Source organism: Miniopterus schreibersii, assembly GCF_964146895.1.
Source record: "Miniopterus schreibersii genome assembly, chromosome: 8".
NCBI lineage: Eukaryota > Metazoa > Chordata > Mammalia > Chiroptera > Miniopteridae > Miniopterus > Miniopterus schreibersii.
In genome coordinates, this window is record NC_138109.1 from 29,307,443 (window position 1) to 29,332,678 (window position 25,236).

Here is a 25,236-nt window from a genome sequence, read left to right on the forward strand (position 1 = left end):
TGAATATACAAATATGTTTTATTTGCCCTTCACCTAGAAAATTCTTGGTCATATATAAAATTGTAGGGCCACAGTTTTCTTCTGAGCTCTTAGCTTATTGTTCCACTGTATGCCTTTATCCAAAGTTCCAAAGGAGATGGTTGATGGGTGTTTAATCGTTTAACTTTGTAGGAGATCTGTCAAGGAAATAAAATTTACGCAAAGCATTGTAAATTCACATACTAAAGACAAGTAGTTGAAATAAAAATGTGTTTGAGAACATATTGATCTCCTTTGAGATGCCAAAGATAGTTTTGGAAAACCCAAGATAAACAACTGTTATTTAGAAGTCATGAACTTGACTTCTCTAGCTTAAATCACTGAGAGGGAAATTTCTGCAGGGTGGAAACATGCAAGGAATGAAGGCATTCTAGAAAGGAGTCTGATTTAATTTGCATATTCTCTCTTTGCAACTGAAGTAAATGGGTAACTTGGTGAAACTTTAATGAAGAATTCTCTCTCTCTTCCTCTCTCTTTCTATGTGTCTCTTTCTTTTCCTTTCCCTACACCTTAGACAATAGTAATCAATATTTGTTTGAAAAGGCTTTTGCACAACAAAACTGATGTTTATGTCAAAAAAACATGACAAGTTGCAGTGGGTCTGTGGATTTGCTTTTAAAATTTTTCTAAATATCTTATGCATTCTCTTAACTTCTGGAACTTGGAAATTTATGAAACATAGGAGGCATGGGATTGGAATAAACAACTTTCAACATATGAAAAAAGCTGAACTCATTCAATAAATGGGCAAAGAAAGTAACTACCAAAAAAGTAATGGGAATAATAAAGCACAAACACAAACTTGATAGAATTTAAGAAAACATTAAAAAAATTGTAGGAAACATATTTTGGGAAATTACTTTGTCTTTGTAAAATAAAATTGACTTAATTATGAGAGGTGGTTGATTTATTTTTTTTATTTTTTTATTTAATAATCTAGCCACTAAGCCCTGGCTGGGATGGCTCAGTTGGTTGAGCATTGTCCAGGTCAAGGCACATGCCTGAGTTGCTGGCTCGATCCCCAGTTCGGGTGTGCAAGAGGCAGCCGATTAATGTTTCTCTCTCATTGATCTCTCTCTCTGCCCCCCTTCCTTTCTCTCTAAAATTAAAAAAAAAAAATATTTAAAAAATCTGGCTGCTAATTTAGAGCATTTCAATTTCAAGTTTAACCATTTTCAATTTAGCTATGCTATCATGAGTTGCTGCTATAAAACTATAATATTAGCAATGTGAGACATATTAGTGGAGCATAAATAATGATAAATAGAATGAATTGGGTCTTTACAGTTCACCGCATTGTATAATCTTTAGTTCAAATCAATTAATGTATTTTCTTGATCTGTTTTTTTGTTGTTGTTTTTTTCATGGAATTCTGGGGAAAACAGCAAAAGATACTTGATAAAATCTCTGAGTGGGTAAAGTAACTTTTTTATTGGTCTCAATAGGATACCGAGGAGCAGCATAAAGAAATGGCCTTGCAGCCCCATGAACCTGAAAACAGGCCTTGTTTCTTAGTAAGACTGGTCTCCTCCTCTGTGAGGGACAGTAAAACTTCTTTTTGACTCTAACTCTGCTTTTGATCCCACTAGGTCAATAGATAAATGTGACTTCAGTGGACAAAATTGGCTACAGGCTCCTTACAACCTCCCCCATGATTAAGCTATGCCTATGGACGCAGGGCTAATGCTTGTGAGGTTGTTCTTGGTGGCAGAAACTAGGAATGGGAATATAAATCTGTATTGTAGGAAGCACACACTGTGCCTTGCATTGGTTTAATTTCAACTAGTAGACTGTTTCTCAACATTGCAGAGTAATGAGGAGCCTGACTTCGGGGCCAAAATCCTGTGTGTGGTCCCTTATGTCTGACTACAGAAAATTGCAAAGGCCTTGCCTAACAGGCCTCATGTGGGTAAGCTGTCCTCTCCACATCAGGATAGGTGCACAGCCAAAGCCTTGCAGTTTCTGGGGGGAGCTGCAATCAAAGACTCAGTCCCCAACTCCCAGGCAGCCATACTCATATGCATATCTGCAATCCTAGCCCAGGACTTCATTTTGGAGACATTCTTATTGGAGGCCTCAGCTGAGATGCTTTCCAGTCTTCTCTACTGAGACCTTTCTTTTTTGGGGGGGAGGGGTGCTGCCTTGACAAAAACATTCTTCTTCACTCTAACTCAGTACTTTTCCATTCATAGTCCTCTCTGTCTTTCTTTCCTCTCCCTACCCCCACCCCACCTCCAGTCCATAAAACTGCAAAGCCTTTTGCTCAGTGCTCCTTTGTAATGAGACACAATTTTCCCAGCTGCACTTCATGTCACCTGGCCCTGGCCAGTGCTGTTCCATGAGGCAAATGGAACTGTAAGCACTACATTCCTTTTTGGCTTCTTATACCATACAACAGGATGGTGGCTTGACTACTACTTTCAGTTTGCCTTGTTGTCCTAATTGACCACCTCGACATCTGGCAACTCTCCACAGGTAGTATAGGGAAAGGCAAGAGTCAACGGATGTAAAGAAAAAACAAAGTACCCATTCTTTGTGGTTCTAGGTTATGAGCTTTTTTTGCTTAAGTAAAAATAATTTCTCATGTCAAATTTTGTGGCAGAAGCCTTAACTTAGACAAGAATTAGGAAGGCCTATCGGTGGCATAATTGGTCAGCATGAGGTACTTTAAGAGCAGTGTATATGCAGGGGATGTGGTTTGTACATGGTTCGATATGTTTGCAAGTATTTTCCTTTTTTTAAACGATCAGTATAGTGTATTGTTCATAATTACTCACCATGGACCTGCATTGTATGTGGGAGGGGGAATCTGCTGGTAATCAAGAATATATATTTGCATAACCTCGCCTACCCTTTAAAATACAGCTTCTTAAGACTGTAGATCTTACTAGCGAAGCACAAGTATCAAGCACTACATTTTTCTTTCCAGGTGACTAATTCTACATTTCCTTCCATTTCCATAAGGAGATTATATTAGCAATAAAGCTAGGACTTTCATCTTCAGGCATAAGTTAGGGGATGTTTCAAAGTTAAGTGCGCTCTTGTGAACATAGTTTCAGAAATGTTCCTGGTCTAGCCTCTGTAGACACTTAAAATTTTCTGAAAGAGAAATTATAACATTAAGTTTTTAATTCTGCCTTTGAGATCGAAATGGAAGAAAACACTTTTGGATTGTGAAGAGCTCAGGATACAGAAAGCTTTAGTGAATGCTCCTAGATAAAACAGTGGTGCCTTCCAAGTTTACTGAGAGCTGTCACATAGTGAAGTGAGACTGAGACTGTCATTGTGATCTGAGGCACTAACACTGGCATTTGTAGAAACCCTGGGAGTTTCAAGAAGTCTACAATCAGGAATCCCTTATATAGGGCACCTCTTGAGACATCTGGAGATCAGTCAGATGAATGATACCTTCTGAGTTACCACCCTTCCCATTCCATTTACCTCTGAATCTAAAGTAAATAAAGGAAATAATCATGGTGATGAAGACAGTCAGAACACACAGGATCACAGTCATATCTTCCAACCACATCGTATCCAATTGGAAATGTGGATCTGAAGGGGGAACTGAAAAGAGATGCAAGAATTAGGAGCATCACAGATTTATAATAGACTTACTTTCCAAGTTCTTATTCCTCCATACTTCTGGGCTTATAGGAAGGTGGGGAGAAGTAGGCTGGGTCGTGTGGATGACCCTGGAGATGAGTATGCTTGGGTTCAGTCTGCAAGAGGGCTGGGTAGATATAGATACACATTCTTCCACTCAAACAACATGACACTTGCTTTTTGGTTGGCCAGACTTTGAAGAATAAATAGACATATTGTTCCCTTATCTTTTTAATCTGGTGCTGTAGGACCTCAGTAATTCTAGGACTTTTGAGGGGTATGGTGAAACAAAATAGTCTTTAATGAGCAGAATCTCTGAGATGGAAGCGATCTTACAATTTTCAAGTCATCCTATTATCTGGAGCAGAAATCTCCTTTAAAGTATCTTTTTGGGGAGATTCTAAAGTAGAAAACATCCCCACCTCATAATATTGGTTAATATATCTTGTGATGGGAACACCACTGCTGACAATTAGGATACCTGCTTCATCACTAGACAGCTAGATCTACTTTCTTGTATAAAGTGTAGTTTGCCTCACTGACAGGGATTGTTCACTGATTCATAGCGAAGGGATTCAGAACAGGTCTCCCCAAGATGTATTTCATTGGCTTGGGGATTATTTTGATCTGAAGGCAAGAAAAACTTTTATCACTCCCTTAAAGAATTTGAATTGGGGCCTTGCCCATTATAAGTAATTATTAGAGATGACCCTATGTAACAGACCTGTAGGGCATGGCAAACTTTGAATTACTGAACATCTGCTCTTCTTATTGTTCTGTGAATTGCTCTTCTCCCTGCTGTAGCCCCAGGAATCTTGCCATATTCTTTAGCTCAGAATGTCATATATACCTCATTTTACCTTTCTGTCTTGAAACCTCTCATGTATGTGGGCTCTCTGACTCTCTTATATGTGTGAGGTTCTTTTATGTACGTATGCAATTAAGTTTTGTTATTTGTCTCTTGTTAATCTGTCTCATGTCTATTTAATTATTAGACCAGCTGAAAGAACCTAGAAAGGTAGAGGAAAATTTCTTCCTCCCCAACTCTTCATCTTGTAGAAGAAGACAACCGAGATGGTGAGGATGGGGAAGTGGGGGTCAGGAATCTTAAATGCATGTCATTGAAATAACTGACAATATTGTCATTAGAGAAGAAAAGACGTGGCAGTACTAATAAGTGCTGGTCTCAACTTTGGTGTCATGAAGACAATGAAGTTAAAACACCTCATATGGTCTTAGACTATACAAATGGAGGGGAAAGTGTTCACCTAATTAATCTATTTGTCCCTTATAATTTGAGATAAATTATTTGCCCTTGATAAGATGGAGATTCCTTTAATAAAATAATAGCATAATTTTTTGTAAAAAAGCAAAACTGCTCTGGGAAAGTTTGCAAAAGGAATTAGAGAGTGAAGAGTCAAAAAGCCCTCTCTTGGTCACATATATTTATTTTTCTAACAATAACATTTAGGAGAACTTGAAGCCTCTTCTCATAAAGGATAGAAAGTAATTTAAAACGAAATTGAGAAAAAACTTGGAAATAAAATGGTCCAAATATGCTAAGAATATTTACTCAGAAGAGTGTGTGTGTATGTGTTCAAATCTGAGCTGAGTTTTTATTTTCTTTCCTCTCTACATGACTAGAGCTGTCCCACACCTAGAAGGCAAGTTAAGATCATGGTGGGTGCCAGTGAAGAAAGGGATGGTATGAGCTAAGGAGGGAAGGGAAAAAGGAGGGTGGCAAATACATGTAGTCCACTTTTCCTACCAGATAAGATCACCAGAAAGGTACTCGGGATAGAATTTCTAGCTATTGCTAATAATAATGATAATAATAGCAAACAATAACATTGCTTGTACTATGTGCACAGCCAGGCTAAATGATTTTGATGTAGTGATGAATTTAATAAAAAATAACCTTATAAAGTATGTATATAGTACCATCGATATTTCACAGATAAGGAAACTACAGTTCAGAGACTAAATAACTTTCCCAAGTTCACACAGGTTGTAGCACAGCCAAGGAAGTCTGGCTTGTCTGGCACTGATTCTTGGGAAGAAATGGTGGACATCTCTTGAAGGCTTCTCTGTGCATAAACTCCACAGAGCGGGCACAGCAGAATGTGTCTGTTGGAGATGCAAATGCTGGCTATCTCTTTTTAGAAGAAACAATTACCTGCATTGAGGAAAGCAATCTGATTTATTGTAAAGTGTTCCGAATAAGAGACGCATGGTTTGAATCCCAGGAATAATTTTATTACTTTCTAGAGCAACTGAAATAAGTTAATCGGATTCGATGTTCTCCTGTGTCTGCCTCTCCAGTATGGAAAAGATGATAGACATTGCATAAGGATGTTACAGAATCAATGTACACGATGCTTGTGGCTTTTCTGGCAAGTCATATTTGTTAAAAGAATTGATAAATTATTTCTGAACTGACAAGCACCAAGAAGAAAAATTAGTCCAAAAAAGACAGGACAAACAGAGAATTGCCTGTATAGGGAGGGAGGCGGCTGAATGAGACATTTACAGAGGAAGCAATATCCTCAGGGGAAAGGCTATTTTAAGTAGAGAGAAGGGTCAGTAGCAATCAGAGGAGAGGTTAGCAGATGGGCCAGGGTTAGCCACCTAATTATCAGGAGTTGTCAGCAATGTGGGCAGAGGCCTCTTGATGACTCAGTTTTAGGCTCTCAGGGAGAAGCAAGCAAAACTAAAGTGTTAATCTCCCGACTCATTCTTAAGGATGTCAAATCAGTTTTGACAATGAGAGGGACCTGCAGTCTATTCCTGGGGCTTTGGGTTATCTCCTGGAAGCATCATAAATCACTAAGTGCCCAAGCTGTATTTCCCTGCAGGGATCTATTACTTCCACAAAATAACTAGACCTAAATATCTCTGTTTTTATTTCCTTCCATAGAGGAACAGTACAATCGTTGCAACAGAAGGAAGGATCTAAGTGCCTGAGCTAGGATGCTGGCTCCACCATCACTTAGCTACGTAAATGAACTATTTGACCTCCTTCTGTACCAGATTTCATCACCAGAACAATCTAACTGGCTGAAGGGTAAGTACAGTTGACTCTTGAACAACTCGGGGGTAGGGACCCAGATCCCCTGCACGGTCGAAAATCTGCTTATAATTTTTGAATCACTCAAAATGTAACTAATAATAGCCTACTGTTGACCAGGAGTCTTGTTTATCACATAATCATTTCACACATATTTTGTATGTTATATGTATTGTACACTGTATTCTTATAGGAAAGTAAGCTAGAGAAAAGAAAATGTTATTAAGAAAATCATAGGAAAACACATGTACATATACTATGTATTCATGACATACCTCACTTTTCCTTTTTCTTTTTTTCAATATTTCTCGGCTATAACTTAGAGATTTGTCACAAATCTCAAAAAAATTTTCCAATATATTTATTGAAAAAATCTACATATAAGTGAATCCATGTAGTTTAAATCCATGTTGTTCAAAGGTCAATTGTATATTAATCTATGTAAAATCTGTAGAGCACACAATAAGTATGCAATATATATTACCTATTATTACAACTTTTGCTGATTTCCTCTGACACTGATGGATGTGATATTTAGTTTGCTAACATGGTTAACATGTCAGACTCAGGTGTGCACTTTCCCAGAATAAAATATAAAAAACATGTCCAGTCTGGTGTGATTTAAGTCCATTTGTGTCTTCATTTCACAGGAGAAAATTAATAACTAAAATCCTCTGAATAATCCAGCCCTACTTTATGACTTCCACATGGTGACTTTTTGGCTATATCTCTGGTTCATAATAAAGAATTACCTTACTCCTCATTGCCCTACATATATAATTTCCATGGAGACCTCAAAGATAAGAGCTGAGGGCACATTTCAAATGTGTTAGGTTCAGCTAGCCCCAAACTTATAGAATGACCTTTATAATTTCACCCTCAAAGAGAGCCAAATGGAAGAAGGATCAGTTTCGCCTGTCCATGCACACCACGAAATTGAGCAAAATATGTGTGAACGTATGAATTATTTTGAGAAGAGGATCCTTTGCATCAGTCTCTAACAGAAATCTATGACCCCCAAAAGTTTAACATATACTGAGTTACCATCTCCTCTAGGCTAAAAGTGTGGAAAGAATTGGCATATTTTCTTAGGTGAAGTGATGATTGGAGCTATTAAAACTGAAGAAAATATTTTCTTTTCTTACAGGGCAGAAGCATCGGGAGTTTGTATCACTAAACCCATAATATGCAGGAGGCTGGACTCCAAACCCTATGACATGAGGTCCAAGTGTTTATTGTTCCAGAAATTCAAACAAATGTCACTCTTCTTTGGCTAAATGTTTTACCAGAGACTGGGCATTTTCCGGAAGTTCCCCCTTTTTGATCCCACATACCTCTGTTTTTGTGGTGCAAAATGGAAATGAGTGAGATGATTACAAGTAGCGAAAGCACCGTTATTGCTATGCCCACTATTATAGGCTGTTTCATTGTGCAGGAGCAATCTGAAGAGAAAGAGGTATAATAATCATTGGTTATTGATATGGAGGTACTTTAGATTGGGGGAAAATGCACCAAGAAAGCAAGAGCTACATGCCCATGCCGTCCCTCTGTACTGATTTAGAATGGGACTAAGGGGAAAAAATAGGGCTAAGAGGTAGTCTAAAGGTGTGAAGGACATAAAGGTCTTGAAGGTTTAGGTCCAAAGTCGTTGGTGACTCAGACAAAAAGCACAGCTGTTTCTCGGATGGGACAGGATTTTGGCTGAGGCTAAATAGGCCTGGAGAATAGCAACTCATTTTTCATTTTCTCCATCTTGCCCAGGGGTGGGATCCTTTTTTCTGCCAAGGGCCATTTGGATATTTATAACATCACCCTCAAGCCATATAAAATTATCAGCTTAAAAATTAGCCCGCTATATTTGGTCAAACATTTAATTAACTCACCCTTATATGATGGTTGCCTTGGCAGGGCCAGACCAAATGATTTCCTGGGCTGTATACAGCCTGAAAGCTAGACATTCCCCACTCCAGATCTAGCCCATCAATCACTGTGATTCATTAGAGAGCATGAGACAAGGGTGATGCACTGCTCATTATGGTTTTATCCAGGTTAGAAAGAGGCCACGAGAGCAATAGCTCTGAACACCTCTGACTGCCTAAGAATCTCATGAATCAACCAATATGTTGTTTAAAATCTTATTTAGCACACATCAGTATAGTGTCATGAGGCTATCTAGTCTTTCCATGAAAATCCTCTGTGGTGTGGGGCTCGCTACCACAGGAGGTGCCCATTCTTTCTGGAGAGTTATAGGCACAGTTTTACTTACTGATTCTATTATAGCATACAAAGATTCATGAGCATTATGGTGGCATAAAAAGTTCCTTGCTTTGGCGCCCACCCCCAACAACAAAATCTGGCACCCATCTACAACAGGAAGAGTTTCTGTGGGAGTTGTGGGGCACAGGGCCATATACCAAGGGACTAGGAGGAGCCTTGCCTACCTGTGCATCGGGTCATAGGCAAGCAGTCTTTGGTACAGGCTCTGGAACACACAGAACGCTGTGCACTGGACCTGGGTCCTCCCTGCTGTAGTTCTGAAAGACGTGAAAAACATGGACTTAGGTGGTTACCTACCTAACAGAGAGTGTGTGGAAATCCATGTTTCCACAGAAGTTCCAGGACTCCACTGGAGCAAAAAAATATGAGTGTGGATGCACCAGAGAGCATGAGGACCAGCTCGATTCCTCCCCAAGTAGGAACAGCTTAGGGCTAAAAGAGATGGCTGTGATCTCTCCCTTGGGTGGTGGGAGAGTCAGTGAGTAAATGCCTGGCTTCCCCAGCTGTGCAGGAGGCTTCCAAAGAGAGTCATCCATGTCTGAGAGTATCCAGTGTATACAGCTGGAAGCTCCATGAGTGCGGGCAGGGAGCAGATCAGGAGACTGCACATAGGACTTAAAGAGGGCATCAATGAGATATGGGTTTGCTGATTGCATTTTGGACTCCATCAAGAAGCCTGCCTATGAGCTATGGGGAAAGCCTAACCCAAGGATCTTCCAAATTGGCCTGTTGGCAAGCCCGGCGCACCACATGCCAAATCCATACCTCCCTGCAGTTTGTGGCTGCCTCCCAGTGCCTGGTCTGGAGGGCAGCAGTGAGAGCAGGTGCTGGGAGATACGGAGCATGGGGACAAAGTGGGCCAGAGTGTGTGCGATAGGGAGAACTGTAGAGCCACCTTCAGGGAAACAGGAGAGACGGAGCAGCCATACGGTGTGTTGTAAAATCAAGAAAAGATATTCAAGCTGAAGAATGCAATTTGAAGGGTGCAAATGTGGAACAGGTGTATCCATACAATTTCTGAGAGAGCCTCAGAATCGACAGCGGTTCCAATCATATATCTGATAAGGGATTAATATCCAAACTCTATAAGGAATTCACACAATTCAATAGGAAAAAAAATCCATTTTAAAAATGGGCAGAGTATCTGAATAAACGTTTTTTCCAAAGAAGACATACAGATGGTCAACAGGTACATGAAAAGATGCTCAACATCACTGATCACCAGGGAAATGCAAATCGTAACCACAGTGAGCTATCGCCTCATGCCTGTCCGAATGGCTATAGTTGAAGGACAAGCAATAACAAGTGCTGGCCGGGATGTGGAGAAAAGAGAAGCTTTGTGCAGCGTTGGTGGGAATGTAGATTGCTGCGGCCACTATTAGAAACAGTATGGAGGGTCTTAAAACTAAGAAAACATGTGATCCAGCAATTGAACTTCTGGGTACAGTCCTGTGCCACATAAGGACATTTAAGTCAACAACCGACTGCACATATGATGGTCCCATAGACTTATAATGCGGCTGAAAGTTTTCTTTCTCCTAGTAATGCCTTAGCAATCATAATGTGGGAGCGCAATGCGTTACGTAAATACTTACCACTGTGCTACAGTTGCCAACTGTATTCAGTAGAGTGACATGCTGTACAGATTTGTAGGAACTATAGGGGAGCAGAATTTGTCAACCCCCAAATATGCCTATTTGGCATAAGAATTATTTGAGGCTGGTTAATTCTAAGAAACAGCAGACCTGAGAGAAGCTCTGAAAAGCAAGTAGAAGATCCCTTTGGAAAATCCATTTACATTTGTAAGGAAAATCTCCATTTGTAAGGGTGTCTCCCTAGCTGTACCAGGAAAAGGGAGATGGCTTTCTCTCTAGAAAGCCTTATCAATACAGAAGAAAATGACTTAAATATGCATCACAACCTTACCCTTGTTTACTGTGCTTTTCTAGTACAGTAACCCCAGAACCGACCCCACATAACTGACTCCCCCAACCCCAGCATCTTCTTTAGTCTTCCGCTGTAAATGGTATTTAAGGGGCTGGCTCCAGTTACTTTAGTGAGTTATTTAGTTTTCCTGAGTCTCTGCCATGTATATATGTTATCAAACTTTGGTTCGTTTTTCCCGTTAATCAATTTTTTCATTATGGTGATGTCTCACCCAAGAACCAAAAAGAGTAGAGGGGAAATTATTCTTTTCTTCCTGCAGAGCAGTAGGCCATAGCATAGAGCCTCGGTGTGTGGTGGCTGTACCGTGTAGGTTTGTGTAAGTGTGCTCGATGATGGTCGCCAATGATGAAATGGCCAGCAACGCGTTTCTCAGGGGGCATCCTCCTCACTACGCGGCACAGGACTGTATTTATTTGAAGTAAACAAAAACATATACTTCGCATGTTCATTGCAGCATCATTCAAAATAGCCAAGATGTGGAAACAACCTAAATGTCCACGGATGAATGAAGAAAATGTCACGCGTGCGCTCACACACACACACACACACACACACACACACACGAGTGTTATTCAGCCATAAAAGGAATCAAATCTTGCCATTTGTGTCAATGTGGATGGAACTTGAGGGCATTATGCTAAGTGAAATTAGTCAGAAAGATAAAAACAAATACTGTATGATTTTACCTACATGTCAAATCTATAAAACAAAATAAAACCAAAAAGTTTTAAAAATAACAAGTGTATAGATACAGAGAACAGACTGGTGGTTGCCAGAGGCAGAGCATGAGGGAATGGGTGAAGGGAGTGCAAAGAGACCAACTTCCAGCAAGAAATTAAGTAAGCCTTGGGAATATATATACAGCCCGGCAACAGTAGCTGCTAATACTGTATTGCATATGTGAAAGTAGGTGAAAGAGTAGAACTTAAAATTTCTCATCACAAGAAAATAATTCTGGCCTGGCTGGTGCAGCTCAGTGGTTGAGCATTGACCCCGGCACGAAGCGGTCCCAGGTTCGATCCCCAGTCAGGGCACACGCCCTGGCTGGGGCTTAATCCCTTGGGAACCTCAGTAAAGGGTGTGCAGGAGGCAGCCAGTCGATGTTTCTCTCTCATCGATGTTTCTATATCTCTCTCCCTCTCCTTTCCTCTCTCGCTAAAAAAATCAATACAAATATGTTTATAAAAAATTCCGTAACTAGGGAGAGGGAAGGTGGTGGCCCTGTGAGAAGCAGCAGCGCCCCCGCTCCCAGCCAGGGACTCGATTTTCTCCTAAAATCCTACGCAGCCAGCTTGGAAAAACCAGAGAAACATACCTGAGTGGACGGAGTGCGAGGGGGGAGCACTGAGGACACATCATAGAGGCCGATAAGGGGGGGGTAGGAAGGAGGAGTCCCCCTGAAGCCTGTGCTGGGCTCCGAGCCCCGAGGCTTCGAGGCTGCAAAGCTCCCTCCCCTCGGGAGTGTGGACCCCCATCCAAAAGCGGGGATCCCACACCCACAGGGACTAGAGGGGAAGGAGCGCCCTGCACACAGGGCAGAGGGGCCCAGGGGAGCGGTGAGTCTGCGAGGAGGGGTCGGCGCCTTCCTAGGAAACAAAGCTGCTAATGGCGGCCGCCACCTGTGTCTAATGCTCAGGGTGCTGACCACAGGAAAGGCTGTCCAAAGCCTGTGGCACCAGGGTGGTAAGGGACCAGAGGTCGGGACTGAGCAGCCGCGCGCGGGGACCCTCTGCCTCCCTGTGGGGCACTGTGTTGAGCTGCAGAAAGCATTTAACCTGCGTGGTGTGAGGCAGGGGAGGAGCCCTCCTGCCCTGAGCTCCCGGTGCCGGGAGGCTGGGATCTGTGACCCGCCCTGAGGGGCCCCGTGGTGGCCCGTGAAGCCGCCCCAGCTTTGCTGAGACCAGCGGTGCGGGGAGCTGCGTGGAGCTGACTTTGGGTCCCCTCCCGCTGGAGCCCTTGGTGCGTGGGCGGCAGGACCTTGCAGGGCGGACTCTCTGCCTGTGTGTTGCTTTGTGTGTTTTTGAGTCCTGATCGAGGAACTGGCTCCCACCTTCCCAGCATGCACTGCTCGGACAGACCAGCGGAGGCTGCGATTGGGGTCTGCACAGTAGATGGTCTGGGGGGGCGGGCCTGGTGCAACCAGCCAACCAGAGCTGAGCAGGAAGGGGCGGAGCCCGCCTGCCTCTCCCACAGCCAGGGGCACCACCCCCAATAGGAACGAGGTGGGTCCCGCTCACCGAGGCCCCAGACACCCCTGCAGGCACAGTCCTGAGGGGGAAGGGAGAGCAGCTCACAGGAGGACAAAACAAGAATAAGACTCACAGGGCCTGTTGTCTGGGAACTGGAGGAAACGCTGAAAACCCCTGCTGGGGGCAGGGCAGGCAAAGGGCTCACCGGAATGTTTTTTAATGGAACCCACTGAGCTCAGGCTGCTGAAAGGGCCCAAACAGAAAAAGCAACAGGCTGAAATCAATCTGAAGCTGCAGCAGGCCAGAGCCTGGGGAACTAGAATCAGAGCACAGGGGAGGGACTGAGGAACTGGCGGTGGAGCAGAGACTAACTCCCGCAGAGTGAGCGACACCTCTAGGGGGAGTGATACCCGGGGCTACACTAGCCACCCTGCACCCTAAAGACTCTACAGAAGACTCTGGAGCAAGACCAGGCAACTACAAGTTTACAAAATAGCTGACAAGAGGAGGTGGCCCACGGAGAGCCTCAGATCAACCATCTACCTAAGGACACCAGAGCCAAACCTAGATGGCTCCTCACACTGGCTGATACACAAGCAGCTCCCAGAAGAACAAAAATCAGCACACAAAACAGTGAGCCTCAGACAACATAAGCTGCTTAGAAGAAACTCACCTGATTGACTGTCTTTTTTTCCCCTGTTTTTTTTGTGTTGTTTTGGTTTTGGTTCTGTTATGTGTGTTTGTTTTCTCTCTTTTCCCTTAGGAAGATGAGAAATGGGAAAAAATTATTTATTTTTTTCTTTTTTTAAAATTTTATAATAATTAAAAAAATTTTTTAAAAACATTTTTTAATTTTTTTATAAAAGAATTTTGTTTTGCTTAGCTTGATTTTAGTTTTGTTTCTCTGTTTTGTTTTATTTGCTTTGTTTTGTTTTATCCTTGCTTCTACTATCAAGATTTTCTTGATTTCCCTGCTTAAGGACTGGGATTTTATCATTATAACCAAGTTTACTGCTTTCCTCTATATTTTTCCCCAAATCTCTTATTGGACTCCCTCCCTGCCCAGGCTTTATCTCTCTCTCTCCCTTCTCGATCCATTGGCATAACTTTTTTTTTCTTTTTCTTTTTCTTCTTTTCTTTCATTCTTTTGTTATCCTCCTTTCTGTCTTCCTGTCTTTTTGTTTGTTGGTTAGTTTCTCTTATTCTCTTTATTGTATTTTTATTTTCTCATTTTCAACTATTATCCTATTCTTATTCTCTCTTTTAATTTTTTGCTGACCCTTCTTTCAGAATCTTTTCTCTGCCTCTATTATCTCCCAGTAGCTTCTCTATTTTTACATTTTAGCTTATTATTTTCTAAATTTTCATCACTATTAAGAACAATATACTTCTTTCTCTCTAAGCATCACTTTTCTTTCTCTGTTTTTTTTTAAGCTTCTTTTTTTGTGCGTGTATGTGCTCTCCCTTCACTCTCCCAGTTATATTTTCACTTTGGTTGTTTTCATTGTGACTGTGAACATATTTTGTAAGATACCCTTTGTTTCCTGGAAGTTTAGTTGTGTATCGTCCTGCCTTGCCAGCACCCGTACAACAGCTTACATGATGAGGTTGGGGCTGAGACACACAGCCAACCTGCGAGAAGAGTCCTCCCAAGGACCAATCAATGACAATCTAGACCCAACCACAACAGGAGAACATAAAGAAGCCACAAAAGGGACACCCACAAAAGGGTCACGCCTAGAGTGAAGAGCTCAGAAGTATAAGGAAAACACACCTCTGGGCTCCACTGGACTCACAAGACAAAATCCCACCCCACAAGACTGGGAGACAGCAAATATATCTAATATATAGGTACAAACACTAAGACCTACCAAAATGGGGAGACAAAGAAACAACCCCCAAATTAAAGAAAGGGAAATATCGCCAGAAAAAGTCTTTGATGAGATGGAGTTAAGCAAGTTATCAGAAACAGAGTTCACAGTATTGATTATGAAGATGCTCAAGGAACTTAATGAGAAAAACAAGGCAATAGAGGATAAGATCAAGGACTTTAGGGAAAACATGAAAAAAGAGATACATAACATAAACAAAAATCAGACAGAAATTAAAAATGCTGTATCTGATATCAAGAATACACTGGAAGAAATTAAAAGCAGGCTCAATGAAGCAGAGGCTAGAATAAGTAACTTGGAAGACAAGGTAGAAAAAATCACTCAATCAGAGCCTCAAAAAGAAAAAACACTTACAAAGCATGAGGAGAGTCTAAGGGAGCTTTGGGACAACATGAAGCAAAACAACATTCACATTATAGGAGTGCCAGAGGGGGAGGAAAGAGAGCAAGGGATAGAGAACTTGGTGGAGGAAATAATTACAGAAAACTACGTGACACTGAAAAAAGAAATAGAGGAAGATTTAAACAAGTAGGAGAATATACCATGCTCATGGATTGGAAGAATTAATATCATTAAAATGTCCATACTACCCAAAGCAATTTATAAATTCAATGCAATTCCTATTAAAATACCAACAGCATATTTCACAGATCTAGAACAAACATTTTGAAAATATATATGAAACCAAAAAAGACTCTGAATAGCTGCAGCCATCTTGAGAAAAAAGAACAGAGTAGGAGGGATCACATTACCAGACTTCAAACTGTATTACAAAGCCATTGTAATCAAGATGGCCTCGTAGTGGTACAACAACAGGCATATAGATCAATGGAACAGAACAGAGACCCCAGAAATAGACCCACGCCAGTATGGTCAGTTAATATTTGACAAAGGAGGCAAGAACATCCGATGGAGTGAAGACAATCTCTTCAATAAGTGGTGCTGGGAACATTGGACAGCTACATGCAAAAAAATGAAACTAGACTACCAACTTTCACCATACACAAAAATAAACTCAAAATAGATAAAAGACTTAAATGCAAGTTACGAAACCATAAAAATCCTGGACAAAAACATAGGCAGTAAAGTCACAGACATCCCACATAGTGGAATTTTCACTGATACATCTCCTAGGGCAAGAGAAATAAAAGAAAAAAATAAATATATGGGACTTCATGAAACTAAAAAGCTTTTGCACAGCAAAAGAAAACAGCCTCAAAATACAAAGGAACCCCATGGTCTGGGAAAACATATTGGCCAAAGATGTATCTGATAAGGGGCTAATTTACAAAGTGTTCGTGAACTCATACTACTCAGCAAGAGGAAGACAACCCACTTAAGAAATGGGCAAAGGACCTGAATAGACACTTCTCCAAAGAGGACATACAGATGGCCAAGAGACACATGAGAAAATGCTCAACATTGCTAATCGTCAGAGAGATCCAAGTTAAAACCACAGTGAGGTATCACTTCACACAGGTAAGAATGGCTACCATCTGCAGATCAATAAATGACTCCTGCTGGCGAGGGTGTGGAGAAAGGGGAGCCCTAGTACACTGCTGGTGGGAACGCAGACTGGTGCAACCACTATGGAAAACAGTATGGAGGTTCCTCAAAAAATTAAAAATGGAGCTGCCGTTTGACCCAGTGATTCCACTTCTAGGAATGTATCCTAAGAATCCTGAAACACTAATTAGAAAGAATATATGCTCCCCTATGTTCATAACAGTGCGGTTTACAATAGCTAAGATCTGGAAACAGCCCAAGTGCCCATCAGTAGATGAGTGGATAAAAAAGCAGTGGGACATTTACACCATGGAATACTATGCAGCTGTAAAGAAGAAGTATCTCATACCCTTTGGGACAGTATGGAAGGACCTGGAGAAAATTATGCTAAGTGAAATAAGCCAGGCAGAAAAAGACAAACATCTCATGATCTCCCTTATATGTGGAATCCAAAGAACTTAATAAACTGATGAACAGAATAGATTCAATGACATGGAAGCATGGATCAGACTGATGAATGTCAGAAGGATGGAGGAGGGCTGGTGGGTGGAGGGGGAGAGAGTAACCAAATAATTTATATGCATATATGCACAACCTAAGGACACGGACAATGGTGGGAAGAGGGACTGGGGAGGGGGAGAGGGGCTGGGGAGGGGGGGTTGGATGGTGTGGAATGGGTCATTGGGGAAAAAAAGGGACATCTGTAATATTTTAAACAAACAAAATTAATGTTTAAAAATTCTGTAACTATACTGATGGGTGTTAACTAAACTTACTGCAGCTTAAGCTCCCCCATCCCCTTTTGCATCTCTCACCTTTCAAACTTACTTACTTTTCAATCTGTAATGTAGATCAACACTGGGCACCATGATAAAGATCAACAGCAGAATCAGAATTATGCTCAGAATCAGTATCCAAATATTGTTCCATGGAAGCAAGTGATCTGAAATAGAGAGCCACAAAGCTTGCCACTTATGAAACTTAGTGTTTGGACCCACCCAACCAGGAATGATGATTCATCCAAAGCTTGGTTCCACTCAAGACCCCATGCCCCCAGCTTTGGGCAGTTGAAAAGTGGGAAAGGGTCTGGATGTAAAACCACGAGATGGAATTGAAACACAAGAGAAAATGCTCAGAGACTAAGCCTTGGGGCACTCCTCTATCAAAAAGGCAGAGATCAAAGATAAAGTAGCAGAAGAAAAAAAGAAAGGAAATGAGCGAGATGCTGAATAAAGACAAGAGAATGTCATATCCTAGAAACCAAGTGAAGAAAGTGTATTAATTTTCCTCTTTAGTTTGTAAATTTTATGACAATGGTCATCATTTGAAGAACACACACGCCAATCTCACCTGATAGGACAATGCTTGTCCTTTCCTCTTGACCAGTTATGGGGTTTCGAAGGTAGCAAGTGACATCCCCATGGGAGCTCTTTTTAAAGAGAAGGGTCATCTTCATGTTGAACAATTTCTCTGCATCCTGTGACCAGGACTTTGATGCAGGCGGGATGACCTCTCCTCGGCTGTCTCTCCATTCCATTTGTGGCTCTGGGAACCAACCTTCTGAATTACACTCCACTAACAGACCTTTGGTATTAGGAGGGTATACAAGAATCCGTATTTCTAAGCTTGTAGCTGGTTGGAAAGAAAGGGGAAAACCAGGATTTTTAGGTGAAGAAAAGGAGAAACAAAACAGAGAAAGAAAAGCCCCTCTCCTCCACTCTAATTCCTGTTCCATTAGATATATTGATAGCCAAGCACTGTGGGGCTCTGTCCCTATACACTAATCACAAGGGAAACAGGATAAGCCAAGCCAAGGGGTTATGATGTGCGAATTAACTAACAATTCAGGGGAAAAAACACCTGTTTGTCTACTTATTAATTCAAAAATATTGTTTATTTACTAAATCTAGGAGACTGGGCTACATCTGTGGATATATAAATGAACAAAAACAGTCAAGATCTCAGTCCTCCTGAATTTATAGCTTAATGCTTTTCCTTGTATCTTCATCATTAGTCATGTTTGGGCTGCCATAAAGTAAAACAAATAATATAAATGTGTTTACAACTTCAATAAAAATTTTATATGTATGCCTTTGCATATAATAGCTATCTGCTTAAAATAGGTAATACACGACTATTATAAAAATAAAGCAGTTCATATCAATTCAAAAATAAGCTCGTTTTTGAAAAGTTTCGGGACATTGCCTGGGACATAAGACTTTCCTAAATGTGTGGGCAAGAGAAGACTAATAGAGATTTAACGCATTTCTCTAGAGCAGCCCTGGTCAATAAAAGCTTCTGCGGTGATGGGACTATTTGATACCTGTGCTGTCTGATACAGTAGCTATTTGCTGACTATTTGAGACTATTAAGTACCTGAGATTTTTTTAAGTTTAAATAGCCACATGCGGCTAGTGGCTGTTATATGGGCTAACTCAGCTCTAAGCAATAGTACTGAGTGTCATAATATCCAATAGGAATGCTAAGTGTGAGGGCCTAGCACCCTACACTAGCGCCCTGCCATCTGTGAAACCCTTCCAGTTACTTCGCCCTCTGTCTCCCCACCATTTCTTTGTCCTTTGGAACACTTCAAGGGCCAGGTGATGGATCGATTTAAATACTATATTTTTCATACAATACCTGTATGGCATATATATTAGAGAACACTAAAGATTATAGATGAAGGCTTTTTGATGGATTTAAGAAAATTAGCCTGAATCTAAGTAGTCAGTGAACTGAGTCAGGGAGAAATGGGAATAAAAATTCTCATTAAGGAGACTGTTGTAAAGATTTGAGTAGTTTACAAAGTCAAGTTTCACTAAAAGTGCTGTGAGAAATAATTAAAAGGACAGTAATAAATCCTGATGGGATTCTGTTGATACGGCACAGGTCTGACAGTGTCTGTGGACTTGGGGAAACAGTGCTTGCTGATAAAGGTAATGTGTGCAGACACAAGTGGCATTCTTAATCCTACACTCTTCCCAGTTACAAGACTAAATGCATGAATTTGAACTTGCAAACCAAACCATGCAGTATGGAAATAGTTAGAAACACTGAGAATTTTCCTAATACTCAGCCTCAGATGGGTTGAGAATCATGGGTGTGTAGACACTTCAGAGGGGCCCACCCTTACCTGTGACCTTCACTTCTGTGATGGCTTCTTCATAGAAATTGCCATCTTTAAAGAAGCAGTGGTACTGCCCATTGTCATCAACAGTGGCATTGAGGATCCTGAGGGTCACTTTGCCCTCTCCGATAGCTTCTTTCAGGAGCTCTGTGCGCTCCACGTACTGGGAGGTCGTTTCTCCATACAGGTCTTTACCATTGTTGTATAGGTGAACAGGTTGTGTGTAGCGGTGCCGGAACCAGCGAATCTCCATGTGTTCTGCATTTTGTGGTGGGGACAGTTGGCAGCTGAGTTCAACTACTCCACGCAATGGAACCAAGATTGGCCCCTGTAAGCCAGTCACTATAAAATGTTCTGGGAAGGAAGATGGTAACCAAAGAGTGAGAGTATGAGCCAGGTGGTACTTTGTATTTGAATCACTATATGTATATAATCACACACACACACACACACACACACAAGGCATTCCATATGTTCAGTGAGGTGTTGGAGGTCATTCTGCCACAGTTATATATTGTACAAATGTGCACATATATACATTATATATTTCTGTTCCTAATACTTCCATATTAATTTTCTAACTTGACTCATAAAGATAATCTGCATTCCTACCATTCTACATATCAATGGGTTCTAAACATCCCCTACAAATACCACCTGTAGGACTACCTTACTGTTTTACTACCTTGTCAGAGACCCCCAATAATTCCCTTTTCTTTGATTCTCTTTAATCTCTCTCTTCTCATGGGAACATTTCAAATTTTAAAAGAAAAAGATTGCATTTATAAAATACATTTTAATATCACTTAGAGATAATTCATGCTTGGTACTCTTTAAGATCAGGAACAAGACAGACATGATTTCACTTGTATGTGGAATCTAAAGAACAAGCAAACAACCAGAAACAAACTCATAGATACAGAGAACAAATTGATGGTCACTAGATGAATGGTGGGTTGGGGGAATGGGTGAAGAAGCTGAAAGGGAACAAGTCCAAATTGCCAGTTATAAAAATAATCACAGGCATGTATAGTGCAGCATAGGAAACATAGTCAAGAATATTGTGATAACTTTGTATGGTCTGAGATGGGAACAAGGCTCCTTGGGATGATCACTTCATAAGGTATATAAAATCTAATCATTACGTTGTATACCTGGAAGTACTATAATATTTTATGTCAACTGTAATTGGGAAAGAAATTAATGTTTTAAGATTTTAGAAAAGGAAAAAGGAAAAGATATGGAAGAACCTTAAACGCATATTGCTAAGTAAAAGAGGCCAGTCTGGAAAGACTTGCACTGTGACTCCAACCACATGATATTCTGAAAAATGCAAAAATATGCAGACAGTAAAGACAATGTTTGCCAGGGCTTCAGGGGGAGAAAGAGATGAGTAGGTGGGGCATAAGGCATTTTTAAAGTGGTAAAATAATTCTGTGTGATACTGTAATGGTGGATATGTCACATTGTGCATTTATGTGGTAAATTTGAGGATTTCAGGGCTGATAAAGGAAAAATATATGACCACCAGGTGGCAACAGCACACAGTAATCTTGTACTTGAGCAACACTTGACAGGGGTGCATTAGTGGCAGTCCTCTCAGCATGAGGCCCTCTGGAGGCACAGGGAACACCACCCAGAGGGAAAAGGGCAAGGGAACGCCTAGGGGAGAAATGGGTTGGAGGGGGTAGCGTCACTCCATAGCTCGGTGGGGAGTTGAGAGCTCTGAAGGAAAGCAGTGGCTTGGGGCCTTTATGGTTACAGAGATCAGTTTATCTATGGCTAGCAAATGTTGGGTGCCGTTTCATAGGGTATACAAAGCAGGCAGTGATTACATAGCTCAAAATATGTTTATTTGAGATATATTTAAAAGAACTGGATGTGTAAAACCTTGAATTTGGTGCCAACAGACTTTTGAGCTAACGAATCTCTGCCTGCTTCAAAAAGGAAAGCAACATGGGGCTATATGCAGAGGCCACTGGGCTCATTTATGTAATGATTTGTTAAAACCCAGAGAATTGTACAACGCAAAGAATGAACCTAAATGTAAACTTGGACCTTACTAACAATAATATGTTAATGTTAGTCCCTTAATTGTAATAACTGCACCATACCGATGTAAAATGTTAATTATAGGGGAAATTGGAGGGGGGTCAAGGGAGAGAGAATGGGGTTATATGAGAATTATTACTTTCTGCATATTTTTTCTGTAAATCTATAACTGCTTTAGAAAATAAATTCTAATAAAGTATAAAAAGTCGATGAAGAGAAAAAGAAGAACTTGGGAGGGGCTGGATTTTAAATCCACAAATTAGAATAAAAAGACAAGACAAAAATAACCATCTGCATATCCAAAATATATGGATACATTATCAAGTCAATGAATTTATAGACAATGAATTTATTAACAAGTCATTAACAGGTCAATGGTTTGAGTTATAAACTGGTCAGATATATGTGAAACAGGTATTACAGATCAAAAATTAATTTCTAAAACTAAAGAGCTCTTGAAAATGAGCAATACAAAAGATCAACAAAGGAGACATGCAGGCAGTTCAGAGAAAAAAAAAATACAATTTTTTGAAAGATACTCAATTGCACTCATTGATCAAAAGGTAAAATGTAATCACTAAGAGATTCATTGTTCATCTGTAACCTTAGAAGAGATAAAGAGCTCCGATACCTGTAATACCTGGACTGTCTGAAATAGTGACACAACTTGGCAACCTCACATAGGCTGCTGGTGGAAATGTATGTTGGTAATTGTTTGAGAACATTTTCAATATTATAATAAAATAGCACATAACCTTGACCAGCAGTTCTACTCATAGGACTATTTCCTACCTATGTAGTCACAGGTTTTGTAAAACGCATGTGTAAAATGTTCGTAGAAGCATTACTTTGATAAGTTATACCAAAAAAAAGAAAGAAAGTATCCAAAAAAAAAGCACATTAGGAAGATTTCTGCCATTTAACAAGTAAGTTTTGCTAGAAAATTTATCTTTTATGCCATTTGTTCTCAGGCGTTCTTTTATTTGTCTCTAAATAATCTATATTCATCTCTGCTTTGCAGAGTTTCCCTTACCAAGGGAAATTTCACCGCCTGTCCGCTCCCACCCGCCTGTCCCATCCTTCCTCACGGGACTCCCCGCTGTACTGACAGCTCACATGGGTCACCCCGCGGGTCCCTATCCCGGGCCACTTCCTCGCCCTGCGAGTGATCCGTAAACCAGGTCTCCCCAGCATGGATGCTGGGCTGTCAAGGGCAAGGAGTAGGGCTTTTCGGTTGCTTCTCCGGGAATTTAACAGGAACCCAGGCAGGTGGTGAAGAGGACTCGCTGATTAGACACAGTTATTCCCCAGCCACAAGCTGGGCCCTGCAGCCCACGGCCTCGGCGCACAGCTACGGATTCACCTGAGAACAGCGGGCGCAAGAGCCTGGCCCTTTCGTTGGCCCTTCCCCTTCCAGGCAACCTTGGTACTGCCGTGGCTCATGTGGGTAGGAGGGAGGGTCGTACCTGAACTTGGTGTTGCCATCTGAAGGAGGAGCAGGGTAACCAAGTACCCGGTGAGAGACGGTCTTGTAGTTTCCATCGCACCTGTGATAACAAGTGAGGGGGCTTCAGAAACAGCGGTAACAGGGGCAAGAATTTCCAGAAACCACATATTTTAACAACTCTTTTCTGCAGTAATAAACTCTCAAGTAGTGTTGCCAGAAAATGTTGTAAGAGTGTTTTAAGAGTCCCAGTTATCTGAATATCAAATGAACAGTTACGCCCAAACCCGCGGAGAATTTTTTGAGCATAAGCCAAAAAGTCTCACATGATCTCACATGTTCTGGAGAATGACAGCTTTGCAGCTTCTTTCTCGATTTGAAATTAAAGAGCGGACGTAGGGAGGGTTACATGGAGGTGGGAGAAAGCAGGGCTGGGATTGGGTTACAGGACAGCTAACAGGATTATGGGCTTTCTTGATGTTCACCACTTATGTCAAAGGTGTGTTAACCTACATGCACAAAACCAATGGACAGAGCTTCCTTAGGGCAAAGAAAAAAACCTTTTATTAAAAAGTTATATGCCTGGGGCCTGACTACCCACCATGACCTGCCTAGTTAGGAGTTTATGATCAGATCACCTTGTGTGAGATGACTTTCCATAGAACTTGCCCTTTTTTGTCCACACAAATAATAATTTTTGAGTATACTTATTTCCCATGCAATATTTGGCATCCTCTAATGTTTATTTGCTAGATCTGGCAACTCTACTCTTTAAAATAAATTTTTTATTGATTTTTAGAGAGAAGAAGGGGGAGAGAGAAGGAGAAACATCAATAGTGACTGGTTACCCTACTAGGTGGCAGGGGAGTAACATTCATAAGAACAATATTTTCTTTACTCCCGATCAAAGCAGACTCCAGAAATCAAGCCCAGCATTTGCTGTGACAAAATAGTGCAGAGTGAGTTTCAAATGACCCACAAAGAAACATGAGAAAAGATTTTCCCTAGAGGTAACAGGCCTCTGTTCACACCATCTCCCTAGTCTGTTGATATATCTCTCAAGGCCCTTGAAATGCAAGGGCAGGAGACACAAGGAAAGGGAAGGGATGAAAGGAGTGATGAGCTTCCATGAAGAGAACTCGATCCTAAATCTTACACTTACCGGCGATCCCGAGGCAGCTCTCTGCTGTGCCTAGAGAATGACAGTGCCAGGGCCAGGCCGACTGCCGGCAAAGCTCCTCTGACTGCTGCCCTCTCCCTCTGGGCCCGATTCTGCCAGCCCAGCCCTTGCGCTCCTTTCCAAGGGAAAGTCCAGGGAGGCTGCGGGTGGGAGTCTGTTTACCTGCAGCGACTGCACCTGGCATCACTGTACCAGACGCACAAGTACCAACAAGACTTGCCTCGCTCTGAAAGGAAGCGACACACAGTCTGATTTTTGTGTTCTACATAATTCGTGATGAATAAAAGCGTTGTGATAAAGAATTTACTCTGAATGCTGTAGTGTACTTAGAAAGGAAAGGAAGGAGCTGTGGAGACACAAATAAAAGACACTAAATCCAGATCAGGCGTCCGAGGAAGGTGATATTGGCTGAGAGGAGACTTGACATAGTGTGAACTGTCAGCCCAGTTAAGAAGAGGGGCAGGGTCAGGGGCAGGGGGAGGGGCAGGGGGAGGGGCAGGGGGAGGGGCAGGGGCAGGGGCAGGGGCAGGGGGAGGGGCAGGGGGAGGGGCAGGGGGAGGGGCAGGGGCAGGGGGAGGGGCAGGGGGAGGGGCAGGGGCAGGGGCAGGGGGAGGGGCAGGGGGAGGGGCAGGGGCAGGGGCAGGGGCAGGGGCAGGGGCAGGGGCAGGGTCAGGGGCAGGGGCAGGGGCAGGGGCAGGGGGAGGGGCAGGGGCAGGGGGAGGGGCAGGGGGAGGGGCAGGGGCAGGGGCAGGGTCAGGGGCAGGGGCAGGGGGAGGGGCAGGGGCAGGGGCAGGGGGAGGGGCAGGGGCAGGGGGAGGGGCAGGGGGAGGGGCAGGGGCAGGGGCAGGGGCAGGGGCAGGGGACAAACAGGTTTTCCAGGCTCAAGGAGCGACAGCTTGAGAGGCATTTGAGA

At 42.0% G+C, this 25,236-nt stretch overlaps 1 protein-coding gene across 3 annotated transcripts; it reads right to left on the reverse strand.

The window, feature by feature from the left end:
• LOC308560564 (putative selection and upkeep of intraepithelial T-cells protein 1 homolog) lies at positions 1-24,486 on the reverse strand. Of its 3 annotated transcripts, XM_081144576.1 has the most exons (9): positions 24,306-24,486; positions 23,166-23,246; positions 19,654-20,001; positions 17,871-18,152; positions 17,353-17,463; positions 9,151-9,243; positions 8,044-8,151; positions 3,481-3,603; positions 1-176 (listed from the first exon to the last, which is right to left on the reverse strand). In XM_081144576.1, the coding sequence occupies exons 2-9, from the start codon at positions 23,239-23,241 to the stop codon at positions 160-162; spliced, it is 1,158 nt and encodes a 385-aa protein (XP_081000702.1). In that variant the 5' UTR covers positions 23,242-23,246; positions 24,306-24,486; the 3' UTR covers positions 1-159. The 3 variants fall into 3 exon arrangements, with proteins under 3 accessions (XP_081000702.1, XP_081000703.1, XP_081000704.1); XM_081144577.1 differs by lacking the exon at positions 8,044-8,151; XM_081144578.1 differs by lacking the exons at positions 8,044-8,151; positions 9,151-9,243.
• Positions 24,487-25,236: the final 750 nt, after the last annotated feature.

Bases quoted from the DNA above. Each gene is read 5' to 3' on its own strand.
- LOC308560564 (XM_081144576.1), bottom strand. From the start codon at position 23,241: ATGGAAACTACAAGACCGTCTCTCACCGGGTACTTGGTTACCCTGCTC. The intron at 18,153-19,653 runs GTAAGGGTGGGC...CTTTCCAACCAG, and splicing joins CACAGAAGTGAAGGTCACAG to CTACAAGCTTAGAAATACGG. The intron at 9,244-17,352 runs GTAAGTAAGTTT...CACGTCTTTCAG, and splicing joins TCTACATTACAGATTGAAAA to AACTACAGCAGGGAGGACCC.